The sequence below is a fragment of the Halichoerus grypus genome, chromosome 2 (assembly GCF_964656455.1).
Source record: "Halichoerus grypus chromosome 2, mHalGry1.hap1.1, whole genome shotgun sequence".
Lineage (NCBI taxonomy): Eukaryota > Metazoa > Chordata > Mammalia > Carnivora > Phocidae > Halichoerus > Halichoerus grypus.
The window spans coordinates 172,447,967-172,470,424 of NC_135713.1; the positions used below are offsets into that span (position 1 = coordinate 172,447,967).

Consider the following 22,458-nt stretch of genomic DNA (forward strand, 5'->3'; position numbering starts at 1 on the left):
ACACTGGAGGGGGAAGTGAAAGGTCTCCCCCAGCCACTCCCGGGAAAACTTTCATAACTGGACTCAATCCCAGCTCCTGCTGCTGTCTCTTTGTTCCCACTTGTGGCTGAGCCGCTGTGGCCCATTCGCGGCTGTAGATGTGATAAGAACACTCTCCACCATCCGTCTTGACTCCCGGTGATCTCAGTTCCCAAAATCCAGAGCAAAGCTTTGAAGTCCTGAAGGCCTGTGTGTGTCCCTGTCCTTGGTGCTGACACACCAGCGGCTTCCAGGAGAGAGCGGCTGTCTGGCAAGGTTGACGGAGCCTCAAGAGAAGAAACCTCTCACCCCCGCTCCCTGTCCCTCATCCCCTTCCACTCCAGTAGGTAACGCCTGAAGCTATTCCTTCCTGCACCTGGGAAAACGCTTGAAACTGTGCCTTCCTGCACCACCACAATCCTCGAGTGAGGGACTCAAGAAGTTTGGGGCTCTGAAACACACCTACAAGTGTTTAATAACTTACAAGAGTTGTGGAAATGGTGGCCAAAGCCAGAGGCCAGGAGTTTGGGGAGCTGTTCTGGGGGGAAGCAAGAAGACATAGGGTGGCCCCGGTGCCCCGGGAGTGGGAGTGAGGGGTTGCCCCTTTGCCCAACAAGCAGATTGAACCTATATTTGTCTTCTGACCCCACCCACACCCTCTCCCCTGCCAAGGCCCCTCTGTTCCTGCAGCTGAGAGTCCAGTGGATACATGGCATCCTTTTCACCTCCCTTCTCCCCCGGACTCACAAGCTCAAGGCTGGGAAGGCTCCTCCTCAGACCCAGGACTCGTCCTCTGGTGGGAGTGGGGCTTGATCAAGCTGCTGGAGACCTATGCCCTCCAAAGGCTGGGGGCTGCTCTTCAGTGGGGCAGCTGGTTCTTCCCTCTTCTTTCCTTCCTCCTCCTTCCCCGCTGAGGCTCCATCCACCAGGGTTGCCCCCACTCCCTTTCTGCCCAGTGCTCTCACCAGCCTGCCCCTTGAGTGTGCCCTGGCTGAACCCAGGTGGAGGTAGGCCAGTGGCCTGGGGATTCGTGAAGGCTGCTTCCCAGGCCTGTGGTCTCTCCGGGGCCGGATTCTGGGCCTCAGCTTCAGCTTGTAGATGGATGGGACTCTCTGGGGCTTTCGGAGTGTTCTCTTGGCCTTGCCTGGACATGCCTGGGTTTTGTCAGAATTGGGATCTGAGGGTGAAGGTGTGGGGGCTTCCAGGCTGGCAGACACAGTGGGGGCTGAGCAGTCCTGCCTTCCTTGAGCTGGTCCCTTCTTCATCCCGGTACCCTTGGCACTCAGGCTTGCCTTTACCTTTGGCCCACTCTCTCTGACTCCCGGTTTCCCTTTTGGGCTTCCTGGTCCAGTGGTAACAGATAGCTTAGGGGAGCCTGTAGAGGCTGCCTTCCAGGCTCCCAGGTCCACTTTAAGGAGGGGTGGGGGGCCCTGAGCCAGTTCTTGGATGACTTTGTCATAAGGACCCCCAGGCTCAGGCCACCGCCCACCTAGGCTGGGGACGTAGACTCCACTTCGAGGGATGACTCCAGACCCTGTGCCCTGGGGGCAGGCACCCCCCACCTCTAGCAGCTTCATGTTGGCCAAAAGCTCCTCCTCAAGACTATGGTAGATAGCTTGATCCTTGGTTGCACCCAGGGGCAGGGGAGGATATCGCTCCTCCCACTCCTGTGGGCCCAGGCCCCAGGGCTCCCCAGCTTTTGCTGTCACCTGGATGTCCGACTTCTGGTCCCCTTGTCTCGCATCCGCAGAGAAGTCCCCATGTCTGCACCCAGCCAGGTCCCCAGGGACAGCCCTTGGGAGGGGGCCACTCCCCAATTCTGTCATGGGACCTCCGCCTGCAATACCTGGAAAGCTGCTTCCTGGAGTGGGGGGGCAGGCAGGGGGCAGCCAGACAGGGATCTTGGCGGGCCCTTTAACAGGGGACAGAGAGCGGACAGCTGCTGGCTCCCTGAGCTGGGAAGTAGCACCCTCAGCCTCACCCCTGGGTGGTGGCCTGAGGCCCATGGGTTTCGCTGGGCTGGAGGAACGAGGCAGCGGAGATAGTCCTCTTGCTGGTGTCCTTTTGGCGGTGGCTTCGGGGGCTCGGAATCTCTGGGAGGTGGGGGCCCTGGCGTGAGCTCCCTGGCTGTCTGTCTCCTCGTGAATCCAAGATGTGGGAGTCCTTCCTCTGGGATGTTCAGAGGAGTATCTCTCCTCCCTCTTCCCTGAGGAGGTGCACCGTGGGTCTCGGCCCCTATGGGGGGATGAGGAGTGGGGGCTGAGTGGGCTGTCCCCCACTGGCAGCTGCCTCCAAGACGGGGTGGGTGACTTCTCCTGGTGCCTGAAAGGGAGAATCATGAGGCTGGCAGGATCATCTCATCCAGTCCCCTGGCTCTGGGAAGGGATGACTTTCCCCAGCCAGAACACCAAGGGGACCAGACTTCATGTTGAATGAAACAGATGCTCTCTGTGCCTCTGGGCCCGCCCAAGTCTTCCTTATGACAGATACTGTTCAAGTTTATTCTCCCTCATTCCCCTGTGTAGCAGCTAGAAGCCTGGTTTGGACCCCGGGTTACTTCAGGTCCCGCAACTTCAGCTCACCAGTCTTGGGGGAGGGGGCGTTTGAGTATCTGTCCTACTGTGAAATGGCAGAAGGTCCTTGGGAAATCTCTATGGGCCTTTATGGGCCTCAGCCTCTTCATCTGTGAAATGGGAGGGCATACGAAAAAGCTAGATGATCCCAGTGGTACTGAGTGCCTTTTTGGTTCTGAACACCTGGGGTAGGGGCACCGTTCGGAGACCGGCTTCCCGTATTTTTTAGGGGGCACCGTTCGGAGACCTGCTTCCCATATATTTCTCTCTGAGAATGTGGGCTCCAAAGAAGAAAGAGACCCTGCTCTGGCCCTCTCCCTTGTACCTCAGGAATGATGCTGTCTCTCTGGGGACTCCCGCCTCTGTTCCCCATTTACTGTGGGTTCTAGGGGTGGAGGAGGTGGGGGGCCTCAGCTTCCGGCCTGAAGAGGTATATGTCTTCCAGTCCACGGGGGGCAGCGGGCTCTGGGAACGGCTGATAGTCATCGTTGGTTGGGGCTGCGAGGGCCCGTCCTGCACCCTCACCTCATGCTGCACCGGTGGGGCAGGGGGCTTCTGGAAACTGCCCGCCTTGTGTGCTACCAACACAGCCCCCCCAAGAGAGAGGAGAGGAGGAAAGGGTTAAATTCCTGCTGATGGGGCCCACTGTTCTCCCCTAGCTGTCCCATGCCCCAAACCCACATTAGAGACAGTAGGACCTACAGTGGCGGTGCCAGGATTTCCTTATAGGGGCTCAGGGGACAAAATCTGGTCAGAGGGCCCAGCTCGGGGACTTGTTTAAAGCTGTGTTTGTATTGCAAGTTCACATTTTTTACTTGGATGGCATGCTTATTTGGGGTGGCTTGAGGTACTAATAGAGATTATGGGGGGACTAAAGACCCCTCCAATCATACTCGGTGCCCCCACTGTGGATATCAGAGCCAGACCTCAGCCCTGCCAAGAGGCACCCTGACCAAATGCGATTCTATGTGTTTGGCGTCATCTTGTGGCTATGATTGGTATTGCACTGTGGTTGCCTCGCTTTCTTCCTACAACTGAGGGTATCATACCAGTACCTTTTTTTTTTTTTTTTTTAAACACCAGTACCTTCTATGGTATCTTCCTTTCTCCATATTTCTTGCCCCTGGAGATCAGACCTACCTCCTACCTCTGCTTCTGGCCTCCCGACCCAAAGCCACAGGGAAGAGACTCTCAGGGGACTCACAGAGGGACGTGCACCGGCAGGGGTCATGTTTGTCCAGATAATGGCTGAGGGTGTCCCAGCCGCCCCCCACGCGCACCATCACGTGGTTCCGGAGGATCTGTAGGGGACAAGGATGAGGTTGGGGGCGGGATAGAGGGCGTCCCCTCTTCCTGGAGCAGCCTGCACTTTTCCAGCATGCACTCCTATCCATGTACACACGAGCACGCAGGTATTCCTTGCACAGGTGTTGTGGGGGGGTGTATTTTGCAGCCTGTCTCTCCTCCACAACTAGCATCGGATAACACATGTTGTCAAGGGTGGCGGCCAGGCTGACAGAGAGTTGCCCCACAACTAGACAAGGGATCTCACAAGCACTGTGCAGCCTGGCCCTGGAGCACTCTCTTCTCTCCCTTCACTGGAAAGGGATTTCCACCTGCACATGCCTGTAGCAGAAACGTGGCCCAGGGGCACCTGGATGGCTCAGTCGGTTAAGCATCTGACTCTGAATTTTGGCTCAAGTCATGATCTCAGGGTTGTAAGATTGAGCCCCACGTGGGGCTCTGCGCTGAGTGCGGAGCTTGCTTGGGATAGTCTCCCTCTGCCCCTCTCCCCCCACCTCGCCCTTGTTCTCTCTCTCTCTCAAAAACAAAACAAAACAAAAACAAAAAGAGTGGCCCCGCTTTGCTCTGTAGCGGGTATGTCAAGGACTCTTGGGGGCGCCATCCACTCCACTCTGGGACTCTGGGGCAGGTCACGGTCTCTCCAGGCTTCCCATTTCCTCAGCTGAAATTCCTTGTCCCTACCTTCGAGCTGGCTCTGTCCCCAGGTATGGCCTGCGATCAAGGAGAGGGCTTGGCCACGCCTCTAGGTACAATCTGTTTCCCGTGAGGCGTGGCCGGGTATGAGGGGCGGGCAGTGAGAGGCACATCTCAGACCCCCACTGCGGCTCGCTCTGCAGGATGTGCCAAGCCAGGCATGGGAAGCGTGGACCATGGGGCCCGTGTGGGCTGGGCTGTGCACTGTACACAAACTTGGAGTTCTCAGGCCCCTTGCTCTGACCAAGCATGTGGATGGAGTGGAGGCAAAGGACATTCAGGAGTACCCTTCATACTCTATTTCTGCCTGGACACCCCTCTGCACTAGGCTAAGGTGGAGCAGATGGGGGCAGGGTTCTGGCTGCCCTAATAGGAGGAGGGGATAGGATTGCCAGCTTTGCCAACTATCTTCTGGGAATTCCGCAAGGGAGAGAAAGAAAGCCCCAAGTCCTGATAGGTTGGGGTGAATGGTGACTTCCTGTCCTTGCCCTCAGTCCTGGGCAAGGTCCCACGAAAGGCAGCGCTATTCTGCTGATCCTGGGGACACCCCAACTCTGGTCCCCAGACTTACCCGGATGAAGATGAGGGTGTTGGAATCCCCCACGCGGTACTTCCCCTCAGACACTTTAACCATGGAGAACTGAACTGGGCACGTGCAGCGGCTCACGAGGCTCTGGACCTGTGGGCAGTGACAAGGGGCTCAGCCCTCCCTCTGCACAAGTACCCAAGCTCCTTATTCCCCACCCTGGGTCAAGCCCGATGAGGGGGAGCCTGCCTGTCCCCCAGAGCCAGCCTCCAGGCTTCTGCTGAGGTCAGGGCTGGAGGCTGAGAAGCAAGTGCAGAAATGACCCAGTGACATCGAGACCTCGAGTGGTCACTTATAGTTCCGTGGCTTTGTGGGTCAGCTGACGGAGGCAGTGGAGTGTAATGATGAAGAAGGTGGACCCTGGAATCTGACGGGCTTCGGCTGGAGTCCTGCCTCCACCACACCATAGGCCTTGGGCAGGTTAAGAAACCTCCCTGAGCTCTATTCCTGGGCGGTAGAAACGGGTTAATCCCAGCACTCTCCTATGAAGCGCCCCCTCCGTGCCAGACACTGTTCCGAGCACTTCATATGCTCTGGCTCATTTAATATTCAGCAGCCATGGAAGGTAGGTACTATTACACCTCCACGCTACAGATGAGGGAACTGAAGCACAGAGAGGTTAAATAATGTGCCCCAAGTCACACAGCCGTGGAGCAGTGGAACTAAGCCTTGAACCGAGGTGTCAGAGACGGTGCCAGAGGCAGTGTTCTCAGAAGTCGCGCGGCGGGGCTCAGTGAGAGAGGTCTAGAGCGCGGGATTGTAATACAAACGTAATAAGCGGCTTAGCTGGGCGGATACGTGATGAGGCTTGAGGCTCCGAGGGGAGCACGACTTAAGCAACGCCGCACCGAGAATTCAGTCGGGGGAGGGCGTGCTGGGGCTCCAGAAGGAGGAGGCTCCGAGCGGCGCGCGCGGACGGGGGAGGGGGCGGGGCGGGGCCTGGAGGGCGTGTCCGGAGCCCCTCACCAGCTGGTCCAGGTGGCGGAAGTGGCAGGGCCGCCGCGCGGGGGGCTCGGGCGGCGGCGGGTCCGGCGGGGGCAGGGCCAGCTCCTGCCGCAGCTCCTCGTCGATCTCCTCCTCCAGCCGCACGAGGGTGGGCGCCGCCACGCCGAAGCGCCAGGCTCGGCGGCCCAGCTCCAGCAAGCACAGCACCACGTTCTTCACGTTCTTGCGTAGCACCAGGTCCTCCGTCTCGAACATCACCACCTCTGGCAAGCGGAGGTGGGGGAAGGCGGCAGGCAGCCTGAGCCCCCTGCGGACCTCCGCTCTGCGGAGTAGCTGGGAGAGCCCTGGGGCCGTCCCTGGCCCGGGGTCGGGGCACGGGGGGCGGGGGGGGGGGGGTTGGGAGGGAGGGGGCTGGCTCGGATCGCTGGATCTTGGGGTCTGGCCGGCCCCTAGGAGGGGTCTGAGCAGAATCGTTCAGGCTCTCAGGGCATGGTAGGTGGCCAGTCCAACAAGACAGGTTGGGGTGGGAAGAGGTGACACAGCCAAGCAGAGAAGCCCAGAGCCCGGCTGGGGGTTGCGCTCCACCTTGCCCTTCTCCCCGCTCCGTTTGGATGTAGGGGTCTAGGAGTAAAAGCAGTTTGTTCTGCTTCCCACGCACACAGCTCACCTCCGATACCAGCGGACATCTGGAACTCAACCCTCAGCCCACATATAACCAGGCGAGGTTGAGTACAGGCTCTGGAGCCCTACTGCCCGAGTTGGAGTCCCGGTTCCCCCACCCAGCAGCGTGTGTCCTTGGGCTAGTCCCTGAGCCTCAGTCTCCTCCTCTGTACAGTGGGATGTAGACTGTTTCACGGGGGTTGCTGTGTCTGCGGACAAGGTCTGGCTACATGGCAAGTGCTCGATGAGACACTAGCTTTTCTCAGCCTTCCAGTCCTGCTCCGCACTGCCTTGCCAGCCTCCAGCAGCTGGGTCTGACTCCTCCCTCCACCTCAGCCCCCACCCCCTCTGACCTGGAGGATGGCACAACATCCAGCTTCATCCCACTAGGCCTAGGAGATGAGGGACCCTGGTGGGGGGCAGGGGCAAGGCCATCTCCTCCTCCAGCCGCACCAGGGTGGGCGCGAGGCTCCATGGCCTAGGAGATGAGGGAATCTGGTGGGGGCAGGGGGCAAGGCCATCTCCTCCTCCAGCCGCACCAGGGTGGGCGCGAGGCTCCATGGCCTAGGAGATGAGGGAATCTGGTGGGGGCAGGGGGCAAGGCCATCTCCTCCTCCAGCCGCACCAGGGTGGGCGCGAGGCTCCATGGCCTAGGAGATGAGGGAATCTGGTGGGGGCAGGGGGCAAGGCCATCTCCTCCTCCAGCCGCACCAGGGTGGGCGCCAGGCTCCATGGCCTAGGAGATGAGGGAATCTGATGGGGGCAGGGGGCAAGGCCATCTCCTCCTCCAGCCGCACGAGGGTGGGCGCGAGGCTCCATGGCCTAGGAGAGGAGGGAATCTGGTGGGGGCGGGGGCAAGGCCATCTCCTCCTCCAGCCGCACCAGGGTGGGCGCCAGGCTCCACGGCCTAGGAGAGGAGGGATCCTGGCCTGTCACTCCCCTGGGCCTCACAAGCGTCAGCACAGCTGGCCCCTCCCTAATGTCCACTTGGCTGCCTCCCTGTCCTCCCCCCCCCCCCAGCCCTATGCCCTCACCCACCCTGGCTTCTCCCAGTCATCCAAACACAGCACCTTCTCTGTGCCTTTGCTCCTGCTGTTCCCTGCTTAGAATTCCCTTTCCCCCAAACTTCTACTTGTTCTCCAAGACTCAGTTCAAATCCTCCTCCTCTGAGAGGCCTTTCTTGGCCCCCACTATCCACCCATCTCCTCCCCTGGCTCCTCAACACATACACTTCTATTTGAGGCTTTGAGCACATTGGGCTGTAATTTGTGTATCTATTCATCTGTCTCTCTTCCTAGACCATGAACTCTTTGGACACTGGGACTCAGTCCTCTTGGTCCTTTGTGCCCAGCACAAAGGAGATAGGGACTAAACGTGTGTTTGTTGAATGAATGAATCATTCAGTCAACACATTTATTTATTGAAGATTTACTACGTGATGGGGGAAACTGAGGCACAAAAAGGGATGAGCTGGCCCAAAGCGAAATGAGGAAAGAGGACCCTGGCTCCTGACTTCCAGTGCAGCCCGAGCCTTAGAGAGGAGGTGGATTCTGGCAGGATAAGGGCCTGGGGAGGCGGGTGCAGGGTGGTTACCTTGGACGCCCATCTCCTTTCGACACCACTGGATGAAGTTGGAGACGTTGTCCCGGGCCTGGAAGGTACCCGGCTGGGCGGCCTGGTTGCAGGAAACCCCAGCCCGAGGCAGGGGAATCCTTTGGGCTTGGGCAGGTGCCTCAGCCAGGAAGGCCCGGGCGGCCTCAGTGATGGTGTTGGCGTGCTGGCACAGCACCAAGCCTGTCTCCAGGACCTGCAGGAAGTTGGCCACGTTGATGTCCAGCCCGTAGAGATCCCGAAGCCACTCGGCCAGGTCCTCCATCATGGCTTCCAGGTACTGCTCGCTGGACTTAAAGGGCCGAATGCTATGCACCAGTGGCCCCAGGCTCCCAGGCCTCCTCCCACGTCCCCCAGGCTGGGGCATGGTTGGACCCTCAGCAGGGAGGAGGTCCTCCTGCTGCCCGCTGGGCCTTGGCTTGTTCTCCCTGACTCAGGGCGGCCCCTTCTACCCTCCGCGAGCCCAGGACTTCCGGCTCTGCTACTTGCCTCTGGCTTCAGCCCGGCCCCCGCCCCCCCCACATTCCTCAGTGCCTGCCAGAACTTTCCCTACTTGCCGGCCCTGCAGTGACCTCACTCTTGGGCTGCCCAGTTGGCCCAGAGGTCACCAGCTCCCAGAACAGATGGAGGTGAGGACACTGCTCTCCCCCCCCCCCCAGGACTAGACTAGTCCCGCTGGCTGCCTCCCACCCCCCAGCGGTCGGCAGTGGACAGCGGAGCCCAGCATCAGCCTCTCCGCTCTGCTGTCCCCTCCTCTCCTTGGAGACAGCTGCTACAAACACGCCTTAACCCTTCGAGGCAGCCAGCCAAGGACTGCCCTGCACAGCCCGCCCCGGGACGGAGCAGGGAGGGAAGGCTGGGCCTGGCTTCTCTCCCTGGGTTGAAGGCTGGGGCTTCCGGGGAGTAAGGGAGAAAGGCAGGGCGGGGGGTTGCCGAGCCCCTTGGCGTTTAGCGAGCACTGTGAGGTGAGGATGAAAGAGACACAGTGCTAGAGTCTGATGACTTCAGCCCTGGCCCCTTCCCTGTATCCCTCTGTGACCTTCATATGCACCTCGCCTCTCTGCGCCTCAGTTTCCTTAACTATAAAATGGGAATCATGTCCCCCTCTGGGGGTGCTGTGAGGAGTAAGGGAATGATGTAGGTGGGAAGTTTCAGGACACACGCACACTCAGGACTGGGGGGGTCCCAGCTCTTGCTGATTCTCCCAGCAGCCCTGTTTATGCCCCACGATCCCCGCTTTCTCTGAGAACCCGCCCCATCCCCCACCCTAACCCCGGGATTCCTGTAGAGCAGGCTGTGGGCTGTCAAAACCGCAGGACCTCACCGCGGCCACGGCACTGTAAGTAGCTCCTGTGTGCCAGGCACCATTACAGGCCCGAAGAGAGAGCAACAGATGAGGTGCCAGACGTCACGGAGGCTATATACATGTTAGTGGGGGATGGGTGACAGTTGCCAAACACATAAATCCACAGTGAGTCACATGGTGATAAATACCAGGGAGAAAAATAAAGCACTAAGGGAGACGGGGCAGTGTGTGGCATTCTATGTGAGGTGGTCAAGGGAACGCCTCCCTGACGTGGTGATATCTGAACAGAGGCCTGAGGGAAATGAGGAAGCAAGCCCTGCAGGTATCCCAGGGAAGGGTATGCGGGCAGAGGGAAAAGCCAGTGCAAAACCTCCAGGCAGGAGGCCTCGCTTCCTCCCGCCACGGACCTCTCCAGAGGGTTCACTGGGTGTCTGGGGAAGTGGCAGCTGGTCTTCCCCAGGGGGAGAGAGCAAGACAGAAGCCAGTGTCTTCATTACCCAGCCTGGAACGTCACACTGTCATTTCCGCAATATCCTGTCGGCCACCCGGGTCGGCCTTATTTCCCGCGGGAGGGCACTGCATGAGAACACGAATACCAGGAGACAGGGGTCACGGGGAGCCTTCCTAGAGGCTGTGATCCCAGTACAGAAGAGCTAGTTGTTTTTTTCTTGCGTGCTAATAAAATCCCATTATGTTCAGGTAGTAGGTGGAACTTCCTTGAAATGCAGGAAGGTGGGCCTGGCCCCAGAAGAGGAGCCATGATAGGTTCAAGTCAATCATGGCAGAGCTAAGATGGAAGTTTCTGCCGAGGGTCCAAGATGGCAGTAGATGCAGCAAACCCAAAAAGGAACAAGACTCTATGCACGCTTTATCGAGGCATTATCCAAAAGCGGTCACTTGATGCTCAGATTTCTCTCCCACTAGAGTATGTCAAGAGTAAGGTTGCTGCAGAGCAGGAGAGGATTTACAGAGAATGGCAGCTGCGTCGCAGGCCACAGAATGGCCCCCAGAGAGAGCTGCGTCCTAATGCCCAGAACCTGCCCAGAACCTGTGAATGTTACCTTAGAAGGCCAAAGGGACCGTGCAGAGAATCCAGATTGTCAAAGTGGACCTTAAATGTAATCACAAGTGTGGGGCGGAGGGTGGTCTGGCTGCAGAAGTAGGAGATGTGCCAGTTGAAGCAGAGATTGAGGGGGCCACAAGCCAGGCACTCTGCAGCCTCTAGAAGTTGGAAGAAGCAAGGAGCAGATTCTCCCGTGGAGTCTCCGGAAAGAACCAGCCCTGCCAACACCTCGATTTTATTCCTGTAAAGACTCATTTCAGACTTCTGACCTTCAGAACTGCAAAAGAATAACTGTGTTTTCTTTTTAAGATTTTATTTATTTGACAGAGAGCGAGAGAGCACCAGCAGGGGGAGCAGCAGAGGGAGAGGGAGAAGCAGGCTTCCCGTGGAGCAGGGAGCCCGATGCAGGACTCGATCCCAGGACCCTGGGATCATGACTTGAGCCGAAGACAGACGCTTAACGACTGAGCCACCCAGGCGCCCCTGAAGGCAGACGCTTAACTGACTGAGCCACCCAGGTGCCTTAAGTGTGTTGTTTGAAGCCACTACATTGGTGATAATTTGTTACAGCCGGAACAGGGAACTAATGCCTATCACCATCTCTCCCCCAAAACAAGGGGACAAGCAGCGAGAGGGGCTTAAATGGGACCAATCAAAGCACTAGATGTTTATCCCTAATCACTAGGGAGACTCAGTGAACTGAAGTCTGACTGCTGTGTGGGAAATCGGAAATGCAGACTCGGGGCTGGCTGGCTGCTCCATGCTGGGGACCAAGGAGAGGGCTGTGCTGGAATCAGCCAGCGGTCTTCTTGTAGTTGGAACAGAGGATGGCTGAGTGCTTCCTGCGTGCCACTCAGCCAGCGAAGGGCTCAGTAGAGGGGAAGATGGCAGTGGACCAGCGGATTCCTAGGGCTGCAGGGGGGATGAGTGACCCCCAGAATCCAGGGTAGCCTCCTGGACCCAAGGGACTGCCTGGATTGGGGAAGGAAAGGCAAACACCAGGGGTTGGCTAGCTGAGAAGGAAGAGGGAGGAAGGACCATGTCTTCTGCCCATCACCCCATCACATTGTGGCCACCGGTCATGGCAGGCCCCAGCCGGGAGGAGATGTAACATTATATCAACTTTCAGTGAGCACAGTGACCACTTTTCCATGGCCTAAGAGTTCTCTGAACAAGTCACAAGACCTGTCTGAATTGTCCTCCAGGGACAAGGGAAGGAAGCTTGCTTCCCCTTGAGCAGGTTTAAAGGGACTATAGGAGGCAAAAAAAAGAGATTATTTTATAACTATACTCCCTGAGTCCTACTTGATCAAAGGTACCAATTACAACCAGGCCTGGTCAATCTTGGCCCTCCCATTTCTTTTCTCAAATGGTTGGTTTGGGATGGGTGCGTGCCTCAGTTCTGGCCAATTGAGGCTCAAAGAGAAGCCTGCTGGAGGGCTTCTGAGAAGTCCCGGCCCTGCAGAGTCTTTCTGCTTTGGTCATGATTGCACCAGGCCAGGATGCCTGGAGCTGCAGCAGCCATTCTGCAACCAAGAAGAGAGGCACAGAAGGCAGAGGGGAAAGATGAAAAGATGTCTGGGTCCCTCACAACCGCATCATGCCACTGAACCAATCCTGGAGCCCCCCACTTCTGACTTCTTAAGTGAACTAATACATTTTATAAAGCTTACGCCATTATTAGTCGGGCACTCTGATATTCCACCAACTAAATACATCCTAACGGACATGATGTTCAAAGGGGAAGAGTCTTGTATATATATATGTATATATACAAAGTCTTGTTATATATATTCCCACTCGGGTGGCCGTTACATACCACCTTATTGGATATTTCTTCTTGTAACTTACCTCTGCTGCTCAACTAAAATGAATACAGTATCTCTGTGTTATACCTGGTTATTACAAGTTAATGAGCTATACGTACTATTAATTTGCACATTAAAATCCAAAAAAGTACAAAAATTATAGCTTTAGGGGCGTCTGGGTGGCTCAGTCAGTTAAGCATCAAGTCTTGATCTCAGCGTCGTGAGTTCAAGCCCATGCTGGTCGTGGAGACTACGTTTAAAAAAAAAAATTACAGCTTTACTTTTGACAATTGATCTCATTTTGTTCTCTAGATTTCTGTGAGTGGCAGGAAATAATGCTTGTGCTAGCCAATAAAATGCAGCTCATTCTCTTCTGGTTTTAAGCAGTTTCTTTTGGACACAGCTCCAGTCAGGTTTGAATTCAGACTCACTATCAGTACAATTTCTCCCCTTTCAAGGGGTCTTCCAAGGTGGCATCTGAGAGCAGGAAGCATGCTTCTGTTCCTGGTGTAGTGGGGGATTACCTGCTCTTGTGTTTTCACTGTAGACCCTATTACTACTCTGTGATCAATTTCCAATGTGGCTTTATGCTGCTATTGTTTGTTATGACAACCCAACTTTTTATGAAGTTCCCACAAAACCCAAAATACCCTTGAGAAGAGTGAATGGGAAAAAAAAAAAAACCACAACAACAGTGAATGAACACCCTAAGGATGACAAAGTGCTTCTGGGCAGATCGAAGTGGGAGAGGCAGGATGAGATGAATGACCAGACCAGAGGAACACCGTTTTGTGCTTCTTGGTAGGATGCTCCCTAAAACCCACAGCATAGGCTCAGTGGTTTGGATGGGCCTGGCCAGGGACATTAAATCTTAGGTAGTGACTCAAGAAGGTTGTTCCTAGTGCCAGTGACCAGGGGTGGTCCCCACAGTGGCTTCTCAACTGGATCGTTCCTGTGGTGTGATCTTGGCTGTGTTCACAATCCTTCTATAGTTCCTGTCCAGTTGCCAAGGCTTCTGGCCATTCTGCGAGCTCCCACTATTCTTTCTCTTTAAATTAGCCAGAGTGAGCTTTAGGATTTTGCCATCCAGAGCCACAGTGACTCTAAGCTCTTTTAGTAAATGTAAGGAGAATGGGTTTCCTGGGAGACAATTCTCCATGGGCCTTTTGCATTTCTGCTTATCTCACAAATAGAGGCACCGACTTTTCAAGGGTGTTTAATAGAGTGAACAACCTTGGAGGAGAGTGATTGCATCTCTTTCTGGAGCAAAGAGCAGGTTTGTTTGCTGCCCATTACAAAAGATTTGTGCTCCTAAGCTCAGAGCTTCTCTGGTAATGCAAACCCCCGCACGTGCAGGCATTCACGGGCCCATCCCCGTGGCACTCAGGGGAAAAGGGACAGGCTGTGTTGACAGGAATAGACTGCTGCTGCTGTACCATGAGGAATCCAGGCCTTTGTCTGATCCAGGAGTCTCAGGTTTTTTGGCACACCCACGATGCCCCGGCAAGCGAACTTGCTAGCATGCAAGAGTAAAGCTTCAGACCCTTCCCAGTTCTTGACAGGGTGGCCCCCATGGGACTAGGAGTTTCTCGAGAGCTGTTCTACATCCTACCTACTGACCTCCACTAAACTGGGAGATGCCTGAGGAAGAGACCCCACTCCTCACACTTGGATGGAAACCAAGACATTTTCTCCTGTCAGACTGAGGCTCTCCAGAGCTGGGTTTGCATCCTCTAACCCCTCTGCCTACTCCTGTCTCTGCCAACACAGGCCACTCTGAAGGCCCGGAAAATAAAGGGTTCTCCCAAGTATCCCCTCCCCAAGCCCCAATTCTCACACACACATTCGGGAGCTACACCCAGCTCTTGCCTGGGCCCTGCTTTCTACTGGACTTGGAGGCATTTCCTCGGCTTCTTGGAGCTAAGGCAATGAGCTGGAAGTAAGTGGAGTGGGGAGCCAGGGTGAGGAAGGATAGAGAGAAGACAGAAGGGGGAGGAGAGAACGTAATGATGCAAGTAAACATAATGCTTGGAGTGCTTTCTGTAAGCCAGGTAAAGTCTGGCACTGTGTGACTATCTCTAATTTACAGATGAAGAGACTGAGGGTCAGACAACATGCTGAGGGTCACGTAGCTCTTATATTTATGTGGCAGAGCGGGGATTTGAACCCAGTCTACTGGTGGCCAAAGCTGCCCCCTTCTCCCCTTTAATGCCTTGCCAAGAGGGAAGGTGGAGGGACACCTGGGTTTTAAGTGCTCTTGGAGGCTCTAGAAAAGGCAGCTATTCCTGGGTGGAACCCTAAGGGCAGGTGAAGTTCTAGCCTCACCCCTTGTGATCCAACAGGGGCCCTAGAGATCAGACAAAGTTCTATGCGTTCTGGGAACTCTGTCTCATCCCAGTCCCTGATCAGGGGAAGAGGGCAGCACAGCCTTGGGAAGAATGGATAAGCATGGTGAGTGGGGCTGGAAGCAGGGTGGGGACGGAGGACAGGACCACTGACTCCTGTCAAGTGCAGATGCAAACCCAGGGTGGGCCAGCCCACCCATCGCCATGGCGACCCCAGAGAAGAAGTTCAGCCTTTTCTCAGTTACTTGTACAAGCCCTCTTCTTTCTTTTCCCTGAATATTCTTGACATCTGCTTCCTCATCTTCACCTGCTGCTATTTGGACCTTTGTGTTCTCTGGCCGGGACCGCTGTGACGATGCCTAAGTGGGTCTCCCTCTGTCCTGCAGGGACACCATCCTAAAACACAGCTCTGAGCATATCCCTCCATCGGAAAGTTCAGCAGCTCCCCACCCCTGAAGGACAAAGTCCAAACTCCATAGCCTGGCACCCAAAGTCCCAGCTTCCTTTCTAACCTCATTTCCTATTCCCATTTCTCTCGAAAAGTTCCAGTACCCCTTTCTGGCTGTGCACTAAGTCTGGCCTTTCACAACCAAAAGGCTCCTTGGTGTGTTTTCTAATGAAAAGTGCAGTGGACCCTGGTTTTCCAGCTTCAGCAACATCGAAAACTGGCAGAATCTTTGAAACAACTTTTTTTGGAAAGGTTTCGGAAGTCTTAGATGAAATTCAGAGGCCTCGGTTACCTCCCTCGCCCCTACCCGAGGTGGTTGTGAAGGTGAAGGGGCACAATGTGTGAAGAATTTAGCACAGTGACTGCATACAGTTGGTGCTCGATACATGTGAGCTAAAACACTAATTGTGTCATTCCCCTTTGTCCCCAACCTCTTTAAACAGGATGGGCGGGGACCAATAGGAATTCTCTTGACCTTCCCACCGCAAACCACTGTGGTGTCTTCCCTGGCCTCATCCACCTGCTTTTCTTTGGAAGTCTAGCTCCCCAGATCCAGCAGAGAGCAGGACAGACACATGGTGGTGCCGGGGGGAGGGAGGGAGGTTGCCGAATGATGGACTCCTACCAGGAGAGGCCAGGTTACTTCCCATGGCAGCCTGGCAACGTCCTGCCTGCCAGGATTACTGTTATGAGTTATGAAGTTTGTGCTCTCCATAAAGGCACCCGCCAGAGGGACACTGGGGGCTGAAATCCAGCTGGCAATTGGGGTCAAGCCTGGAAGGAAGAGGAGACACCTTTTTCTAACTGGCTCACTCCTAGGGCAGCCTTTTCCTAACTGGTCTGCCCATGGTGGTGGTGGTGGTGGTGTGTGTCGCAACCTGCTCCCCGCCTCACAGTCGCCCTGGACAGGAACACTATTTTTTCCAAATGGGGACACGGAGCTTGACAGAAGCGACGTGACCTGCCCCGAATCCTCAGCGAGGAAGAGTAGAAACCTGGGAAATGTGGGGCAGCCCGGCGGCCCTGTCTCACCCGGTGCAGCCCGTGCACACTGTCCTTCAGGCGCTTGCCTTTTTTTGGGGGGGGGGGTGTCGGGTTGTGGACAGCAGTCAGGGTGCCCGGCTCTTCCCCGGGGACAGCGGGCCTGCGCTGACCTCCCCCCGCTCCCCGCCCCGCAGGAGTGAAGACCCCCTTGTGGAAGAAGGAGCCGGCCGAGCCGCCGGCCAGCGAGGCGGAGGCGGCCGCAGAGGAGGGGTCGGAGGAAGAGGAGGACGAGGAGGACGAGGAGGCGGCGGCGGCGAGGCCGCGGGAGCAGAGCGGGGCGGAGGGCGAGGCGCCGAGCCGGGAGGCGGAGGGCGGCGAGGGCCGCGAGCGGGGCTCCGTGTCCTACTGCCCGCTGCGCCAGGAGTCCAGCAGCCAGCAGGTGGCGCTGCTGCGGCGCGCGGACAGCGGCTTCTGGGGCTGGCTCGGCCCGTTCGCGCTGCTCGGCGGCCTGGCGGCCCCCGCGGACAGGTAAGGGCGCGCCCCGGTCGGGGTTGGGGGGCAGGGGCGGGCGGCGGGCGCGGGGCCGCGCGGGGCACTGAGCGTCCCGGGCCCCGCGCAGGAAGCGGAGCCTCCCGGAGCCGCCGTGCGTGCTGGAGACGCGGCGCCGGCCGCCGCGCGCCGGGGGCTGTGCGCGCTGCGAGATCCTTTTCTGCAAGAAGTGCAGGAACCTGCACAGCCACCCGGCCTACGTGGCGCACTGCCTTCTCGAGCACTCGGATCTGCGGAAGGTGCGGGCTTCGGGGGGCGCGGGGGCCGCCGGGTGCCCCTGAGCGCCCCCGCCGCCAGCCTTTATGCCCTCTGTTCTCGCCTGACCCCAGCCTCCCCGCCACCACCTCCTCCAGAAGTGCCCCTTCCCAGAGCGCCTCCTCCAAGCCCGCAAGCCGGCCCGCGGTCGCCGTGGGCCTGCCCACCTGTCACCCAGCGCCCACGCAAGGCTGAGCCCAACATCACCTGGGGCTCCATGCCTCCATGAGCGCCTCCCGAGGGCTCCCGTCCCGGCGGCACCCAGTGCCTCCCGCCCACCGGACTCGCGCCCCAGGCACAGCCTCACATTCATCTCCGGGGTAGCTCAGGTCCTCTGGCCCAGTGCGCGGAGGCATCGCCTAGAGAAACTAACCCCTGGGCTCCCTCACGGCTGAGAAACCTGCCCCTGCCCCTCCAATCACTCAATAAAGCCTCTAATCAAAATGCCAGAGCCTTGAGGTGGGGGCCAGGTGGCTCCCTTGAGGGGGATAAAGACCCTCCTTCGCCTTCCCCGGGGTTCAGGTCGGAGGGAAAAGGACAGGCGGAGCGCCGCCTCCTTCCATCTCCCCCAGGACAGGGTGGAACAGAGCACTTGCATCCAAGGTCAGTCAAAGGCCATACCCCCGAAAATGAAGGCTGAGGGCCAGGAATGCCCCTGGGGAGCTGAGGGCTTACTCTTGCTAGATCCTTCTCCCCTTCCCCTGGAAGCCAGGTCTTGCAGTGTTTGTGCAAATGAGGCACTGGCAGGTGTGGGGGGTGGGGGTGGGGGGAGGACAAGAGAACCAGGTGCTGAAAGGTTGAGACTGGCTGAGGCAGAAGAGAGAGAGGCTGGAGAGCTGGTTCCTTCTCCAGGAATCCCAGCTATTCTTGGCCAGCCATCCAGCTCCTGGAACGCTGCATGTGTGGCCTGAAGAATGGGGCCATTGTGAGCACCAGGCCTCCCCCAGCCTGCAGGGACCCCAGCGCCTGCAGCAGTGCAGCCCTCCAGGGAGGCCCCCGCCCTCTCCCTGCCACCCATGGCTCTCCAGCTTTTTTGCTTTTTCGGGCCACCTCTCCCCATCACGACGACTCACACACAGTCTGTAGTCTTGGCTTGGACGGGAAAGAACATTGTTCCAGCTGCTCCAGCATCCGTGCTCTCACTGGAAACCATTCCAAGGAAGGCTGATGCCTGCTTCCGGGCCCACCAGCTGGGGGCACCGCTTTATTCCAGTGGGGCCCAGCAGGCCTGCATCAGTCTCCCTCTTGCTCTGGGTCCTGACGCCCCACCCCGACCCCCACGGCTCTCTGAGGTTGGAAATCCTTATACCCAACCCACCCAAGCTTCCTGGAGGTGAGGCTTCTCATTTAAAAAGACACAATTCTCCAAAAACTGAGCCAGGGAGGTCCTCAGGAGAAGGAGACAGTCTTGCAAAGTGGTCCCAACCTCTCCATCGAGTTTTGCATCCTCCCTGGCCGCCCAGTGCTGTCGCCTCATGGACAGGAAGTGCACCTTTAGCAGAAGAAACAAAATCCCCGAGGCTTGGGGAGGAGAGTCCTTTGGGAAAGGGCTGTGGGGTTTGAGACCCTTTTTGGCTTCTCCTTGGACTGATCCCACAAAGATCAGTGTCTTAAGAGCACAAAGCAATTCTCCAGGAAACAAACACAAACTTTCCTGTCTGGTCTTCTGCAGGGAAGCTCAGAGGCTTCCAAGGCAGGTCCCGTTCCTGGGGCAGGGGACACACGTTGGCCACAAGGGCACCAACAATTCACTAAGGGGTGAATTGTTGCAATTGGTGCATCTTCAGAACAGGGAGCCCCCCGAGTTGGCGTGCCAGCAGCCCATCCAGGGCAGCTCTGCGGCCCAGCGGCCCGAGGCGGTCGCCCGCAGTCTGGCCTGGTCAAGGCGCCAGTAGCGGTCATCTCTGAAGAAGACGATGGAGCCGTCCGGCCGTGGCAGGGCGCCGCTGACCTCCTCGGGGACACCACCCCAGTCCTCCAGGCCTCGCGGGTAGTAGGGCTCCAGCTGCAGTCCATCTCGGGCCAGCACATAGTAGTGGGCACCCTTGAAGAGGATGAGTCGGCCCAGAGGCGGGAAGAAGAGGGCCGCGTCGGGGTGGCGGGGTAGGCCCCCCGCCCGGCACAGCTGTGGCGAACCCCACACTGGCTTGGGGCCCCGGAACCTCCAGCATCGGCTCCCTGTAGGGCATCGGGAGAGTCAGGGTGAGCTGGTGGCTCTCACCCTTTGGTCCTCCACCTCACCTGTCCCCCCAGACCTGTGCTCCCCCTCATGTTGGAGCCCAGGGTGGTTAGTATTTGTGATTATCAAGATGGATCACACAGTACTAATAATTCGTAGGTAAGATGGTCCCACCGGGACTGTAGTGGTCTAGACTTCCAGCAGGTGTCAGCAGAGGGCAGACAGCGCAGCGGGAGCATCCGCGGGAAGTGGGCAGCAGGCCCCCTCCCTGAATGGGCAGTGGACCATAGGGAAGGCCAGTCACCACCATTTCTACACATAGTTCTATGAGGGCAGGAATTTTTGTTTTGTTCATGACTGTATCCCAACACCTCCAATTGTGTCTAGTGCATCCAAGGCACTCAGTATTTGTTGGATGAATGAAAGAAACTATTTACTCACATAATAGACTGCACGCTCCTCGCGACATTATGTTTTAATCCTCCTTCCCCAACAAACCTGAGGGATTATTTTCCCCATTCAAGGTAATTCAAGTCCAAGTGACAGGCCCAACCTCGCACAGCCAGGATTCCAAGGAAGCAGGACTTTCCCGCTGGATTGCAGAGCTCAGGAGTGGTCCTCTGCTCCCCTTCTAGACTCTTCTCTGCAGCTCTCCCACCCTCTCTCTCTGGGACAACCTCAACGCCCATGCCCTGCAATCCATCCCTGAAGGAACCTCCTGGTAGAGTTCCCTGGGGCCGCAGGTTCAGAGTGGAATTGACACCCCTCCCCTCTTTTGACCTTGGACAGAACACCTCCCTTCTCTAGGCCTCAATTTTCTCCTCTGCCCCAGGGCTGGTACCTTTGAAGAAGTAGAAGTCCCCACTGTCCAATGACACCGCAGCAGCCTCAATGTGGGGGGGCAGCCCCGCCCACCTTTCCTGTAGTGGGCGTGGCTCTGAGACATTGCCGTCCGCCGCCACCTCCCAGAAGTGGCTTCCTTGAAAAATGTACAGTCGCTGTTGCCCGTCTGTCCGGAGACAAGAGAGTTGAGGAGTGACCATCAGTCTCTCGCCTTCCTTCCAGGGAAGGTGCTTTCCTAGAACCAGCTTCCCAAACTCAGGCGAGAGGCTGTAGCGTGCACAGCTGGGGCAAAGGGAAGGCGCGCAGAAGGAAGCAGTGTTTTGCTTGGCGTGGGCTTGCTACCCCTGCAGAATGCTTGTGGCTTGGGATTTCTGGATTTATTATTCATAACCCCACCTCGTATTCCAGCTCTGGAGACCCCTGGAGATGTGGGGGAGGAAAGAAAAAGGAAGCCAGGCGCAGGGGGGACCATCTTACCTACAGTGATGGCATCGAAGGAAGAGTGGCAATATTTAGGACCCTGGATTTCGGGGCGCCTTCCCTGTGGTCTGTGGGGGTCCCAGGCCTCAAAGTCAGTGAACAGCTTTCCTGGGAGCTGGATGGCCACGGAGCCCCCCTGGGGCTTCCCTTCATGGGGAAGGAGAGAAGAGAGAGAGCACACACACTGGTTGGGACATGTGTGGAGGGCTCAAGACCTCCTTTCTGGCTCCTTCCACCATGATCTGGTATGGGAGGCAGGGAAGGAGTGTGGGGGGTGGGGGGCTAAGAGTTGTCCTTGGTTGTCGGTATTATTAACTATAGCACTAAACTCAAAAGTCCTCTCTCCTCCGAAAAGTCTGGGAAAGAGAACCCTACTGAGCTAAAACTGGAGTGGGGGACCACACAAGAGTTGGGCACTAAGAAGAGCAGAAGGTTCTCTTCCCTGAGTCCTGGGCAACACAGATGGCATGAGGGCAGAGTTCAGGAGCCCAGGCTGCGATAGTTACAGCAATCATAATAATTACATCACCATACTTCACTTATGAGAGTGAGGCAGAGTCCAACAAGCTTAGAATTTGGCACCAGCTCCTGCATCCTGGTCTACAACTTTCTAGCTGTGTGACCTTGGACAAGTTATCTAACCTCTCTGAGCCCCGTTCTCCCCATCTGTGGACAGACACCTCATGAGTGTGTTAAGTGTCTGGCCCATAGTATACACTCACGAAATAGCAGCTGTTCGCGTACGTTCCTTAGGCTACAGAAACCTAGGGCCAATAGCCCTGTGAGGGAAGCAGGGCCTCAATGATTATCCCTTTTCTCAGAAGGTAAAACTGAGAGCTCTCCGCGGGGAGATGCTTTGCCCCCGAGCAACTGCTTATCAGGAATGGCACGGTGACTTGAACCCAGGGCTCTGCCCTGCCTACGCACCAGGCACTCTGAGGGAGCCAGCCGTGGCCGGTTGGGAGGCAGCACTGGCCAGTTCATTCTGGAAGGAGCCGGAGTAGGGGGGAAACCTCGGCTGGGTCTACCTCGAGGCAGAGGCCCAGGCTTGGAGGGGAGCAGCACCAGCGCCAGCGAGGGGGCTCGGCTGCGGGAGAGCAAGCGGGGCAGGAACGAGGGCTGGGACGGGGGGAGAGGTGGGACGGGGGACTGGGTCTGGGTTGATGGGGCAGCGATGGGAGAGGGACCGCCGAGGCCGGGGTCGGGCAGGACTCTGGGGAATCAGAGCGCCAGGGAGGGCGGTGCGCGGGACCTGGTTGGGATGGACAGGCCAGGCGCGGGGGGCTTTTTTGGATGTGAGGGGAGCCGCGGCTTCGGGATCGCGAGGGACCGGTGGCGGGGAGGCCGGGTTCCCGCGCTTCCGACGGCGGCTGCTGCTCGCCGCGCGGGCGTGCGGGCCCCGGGGGCGGGAGGGGGACGGGCGGCGGGCCGGGGGCTCACCATACAGGCCCTGCACGGCCAGCACGTCGTCCCAGCTGAGCAGCGCGTCGCGGCCCAGCCGCTTGTAGTAGGGCGCCATGAGCGCGCGCGGCGCCGGCGAGTGCGGCAGGCCGAGCGTGTGGCCGATCTCGTGCGCCAGCACCACGAACAGGTTGCGCCCGCGGCGGCGGCTCAGGGACCAGCGCTCGTCGCGGTCGAAGTGCGCTTCGCCCCGGCGGGGCAGGAAGGCGTGCGCCAGGGCGCCCCCTGCAGGCGGCGCAGAGGGTCAGGGGAGGCAGCGTGGTGTCCATACAGCGTGGGGCCTAACTGCCTGGGTTTCCATCCCGGTTTTCCTATTCGCTAGCTGTGTGACTTTGGGCAAGTAGCG

At 57.7% G+C, this 22,458-nt stretch overlaps 3 protein-coding genes across 4 annotated transcripts in view; 1 reads left to right on the top strand and 2 right to left on the bottom strand.

Annotated features, from left to right (window-relative positions):
- Positions 1-400: 400 nt before the first annotated feature.
- GAS2L2 (growth arrest specific 2 like 2) lies at positions 401-9,095 on the bottom strand. Its single transcript, XM_036094459.2, has 6 exons — positions 8,374-9,095; positions 6,142-6,383; positions 5,161-5,268; positions 3,796-3,892; positions 2,917-3,169; positions 401-2,340 (listed from the first exon to the last, which is right to left on the bottom strand). Exons 1-6 carry the CDS (start codon positions 8,756-8,758, stop codon positions 792-794), a joined length of 2,634 nt encoding a protein of 877 aa, XP_035950352.2. The 5' UTR covers positions 8,759-9,095; the 3' UTR covers positions 401-791.
- A 1,961-nt stretch (positions 9,096-11,056) lies between these two features.
- MMP28 (matrix metallopeptidase 28) overlaps positions 11,057-22,458 on the bottom strand; it is a 30,618-nt gene continuing 19,216 nt past the window's right edge. For both annotated transcript variants that reach the window (XM_036094464.2, XM_078063762.1), the window contains exons 5-8: positions 22,092-22,337; positions 20,649-20,798; positions 20,170-20,337; positions 11,057-19,327 (exon numbers count right to left, since the gene is read on the bottom strand). In XM_036094464.2, the coding sequence (XP_035950357.1) occupies positions 18,933-19,327; positions 20,170-20,337; positions 20,649-20,798; positions 22,092-22,337 (959 nt within the window). In that variant the 3' untranslated portion in view covers positions 11,057-18,932. The remainder of the gene's footprint in view (positions 19,328-20,169; positions 20,338-20,648; positions 20,799-22,091; positions 22,338-22,458) is intronic.
- Positions 15,975-17,175, top strand: C2H17orf50 (chromosome 2 C17orf50 homolog). The gene is made up of 3 exons (XM_036094466.2): positions 15,975-15,999; positions 16,540-16,873; positions 16,965-17,175. Exons 1-3 carry the CDS (start codon positions 15,975-15,977, stop codon positions 17,173-17,175), a joined length of 570 nt encoding a protein of 189 aa, XP_035950359.2.

Excerpts from the sequence above, each read along its gene's own strand:
- C2H17orf50 (XM_036094466.2), top strand. The coding sequence starts at position 15,975 with ATGGACTCCTACCAGGAGAGGCCAG. Across the intron at positions 16,000-16,539 it reads CTCCTACCAGGAGAGGCCAG|GAGTGAAGACCCCCTTGTGG; the intron begins GTTACTTCCCAT and ends CCCGCCCCGCAG. Across the intron at positions 16,874-16,964 it reads CTGGCGGCCCCCGCGGACAG|GAAGCGGAGCCTCCCGGAGC; the intron begins GTAAGGGCGCGC and ends GGCCCCGCGCAG.
- GAS2L2 (XM_036094459.2), bottom strand. The coding sequence starts at position 8,758 with ATGCCCCAGCCTGGGGGACGTGGGAGGAGGCCTGGGAGCCTGGGGCCA. Across the intron at positions 3,893-5,160 it reads ACACCCTCATCTTCATCCGG|ATCCTCCGGAACCACGTGAT; the intron begins GTAAGTCTGGGG and ends TGTCCCCTACAG. Across the intron at positions 2,341-2,916 it reads GAGACAGCATCATTCCTGAG|GCACCAGGAGAAGTCACCCA; the intron begins GTACAAGGGAGA and ends TCTCCCTTTCAG.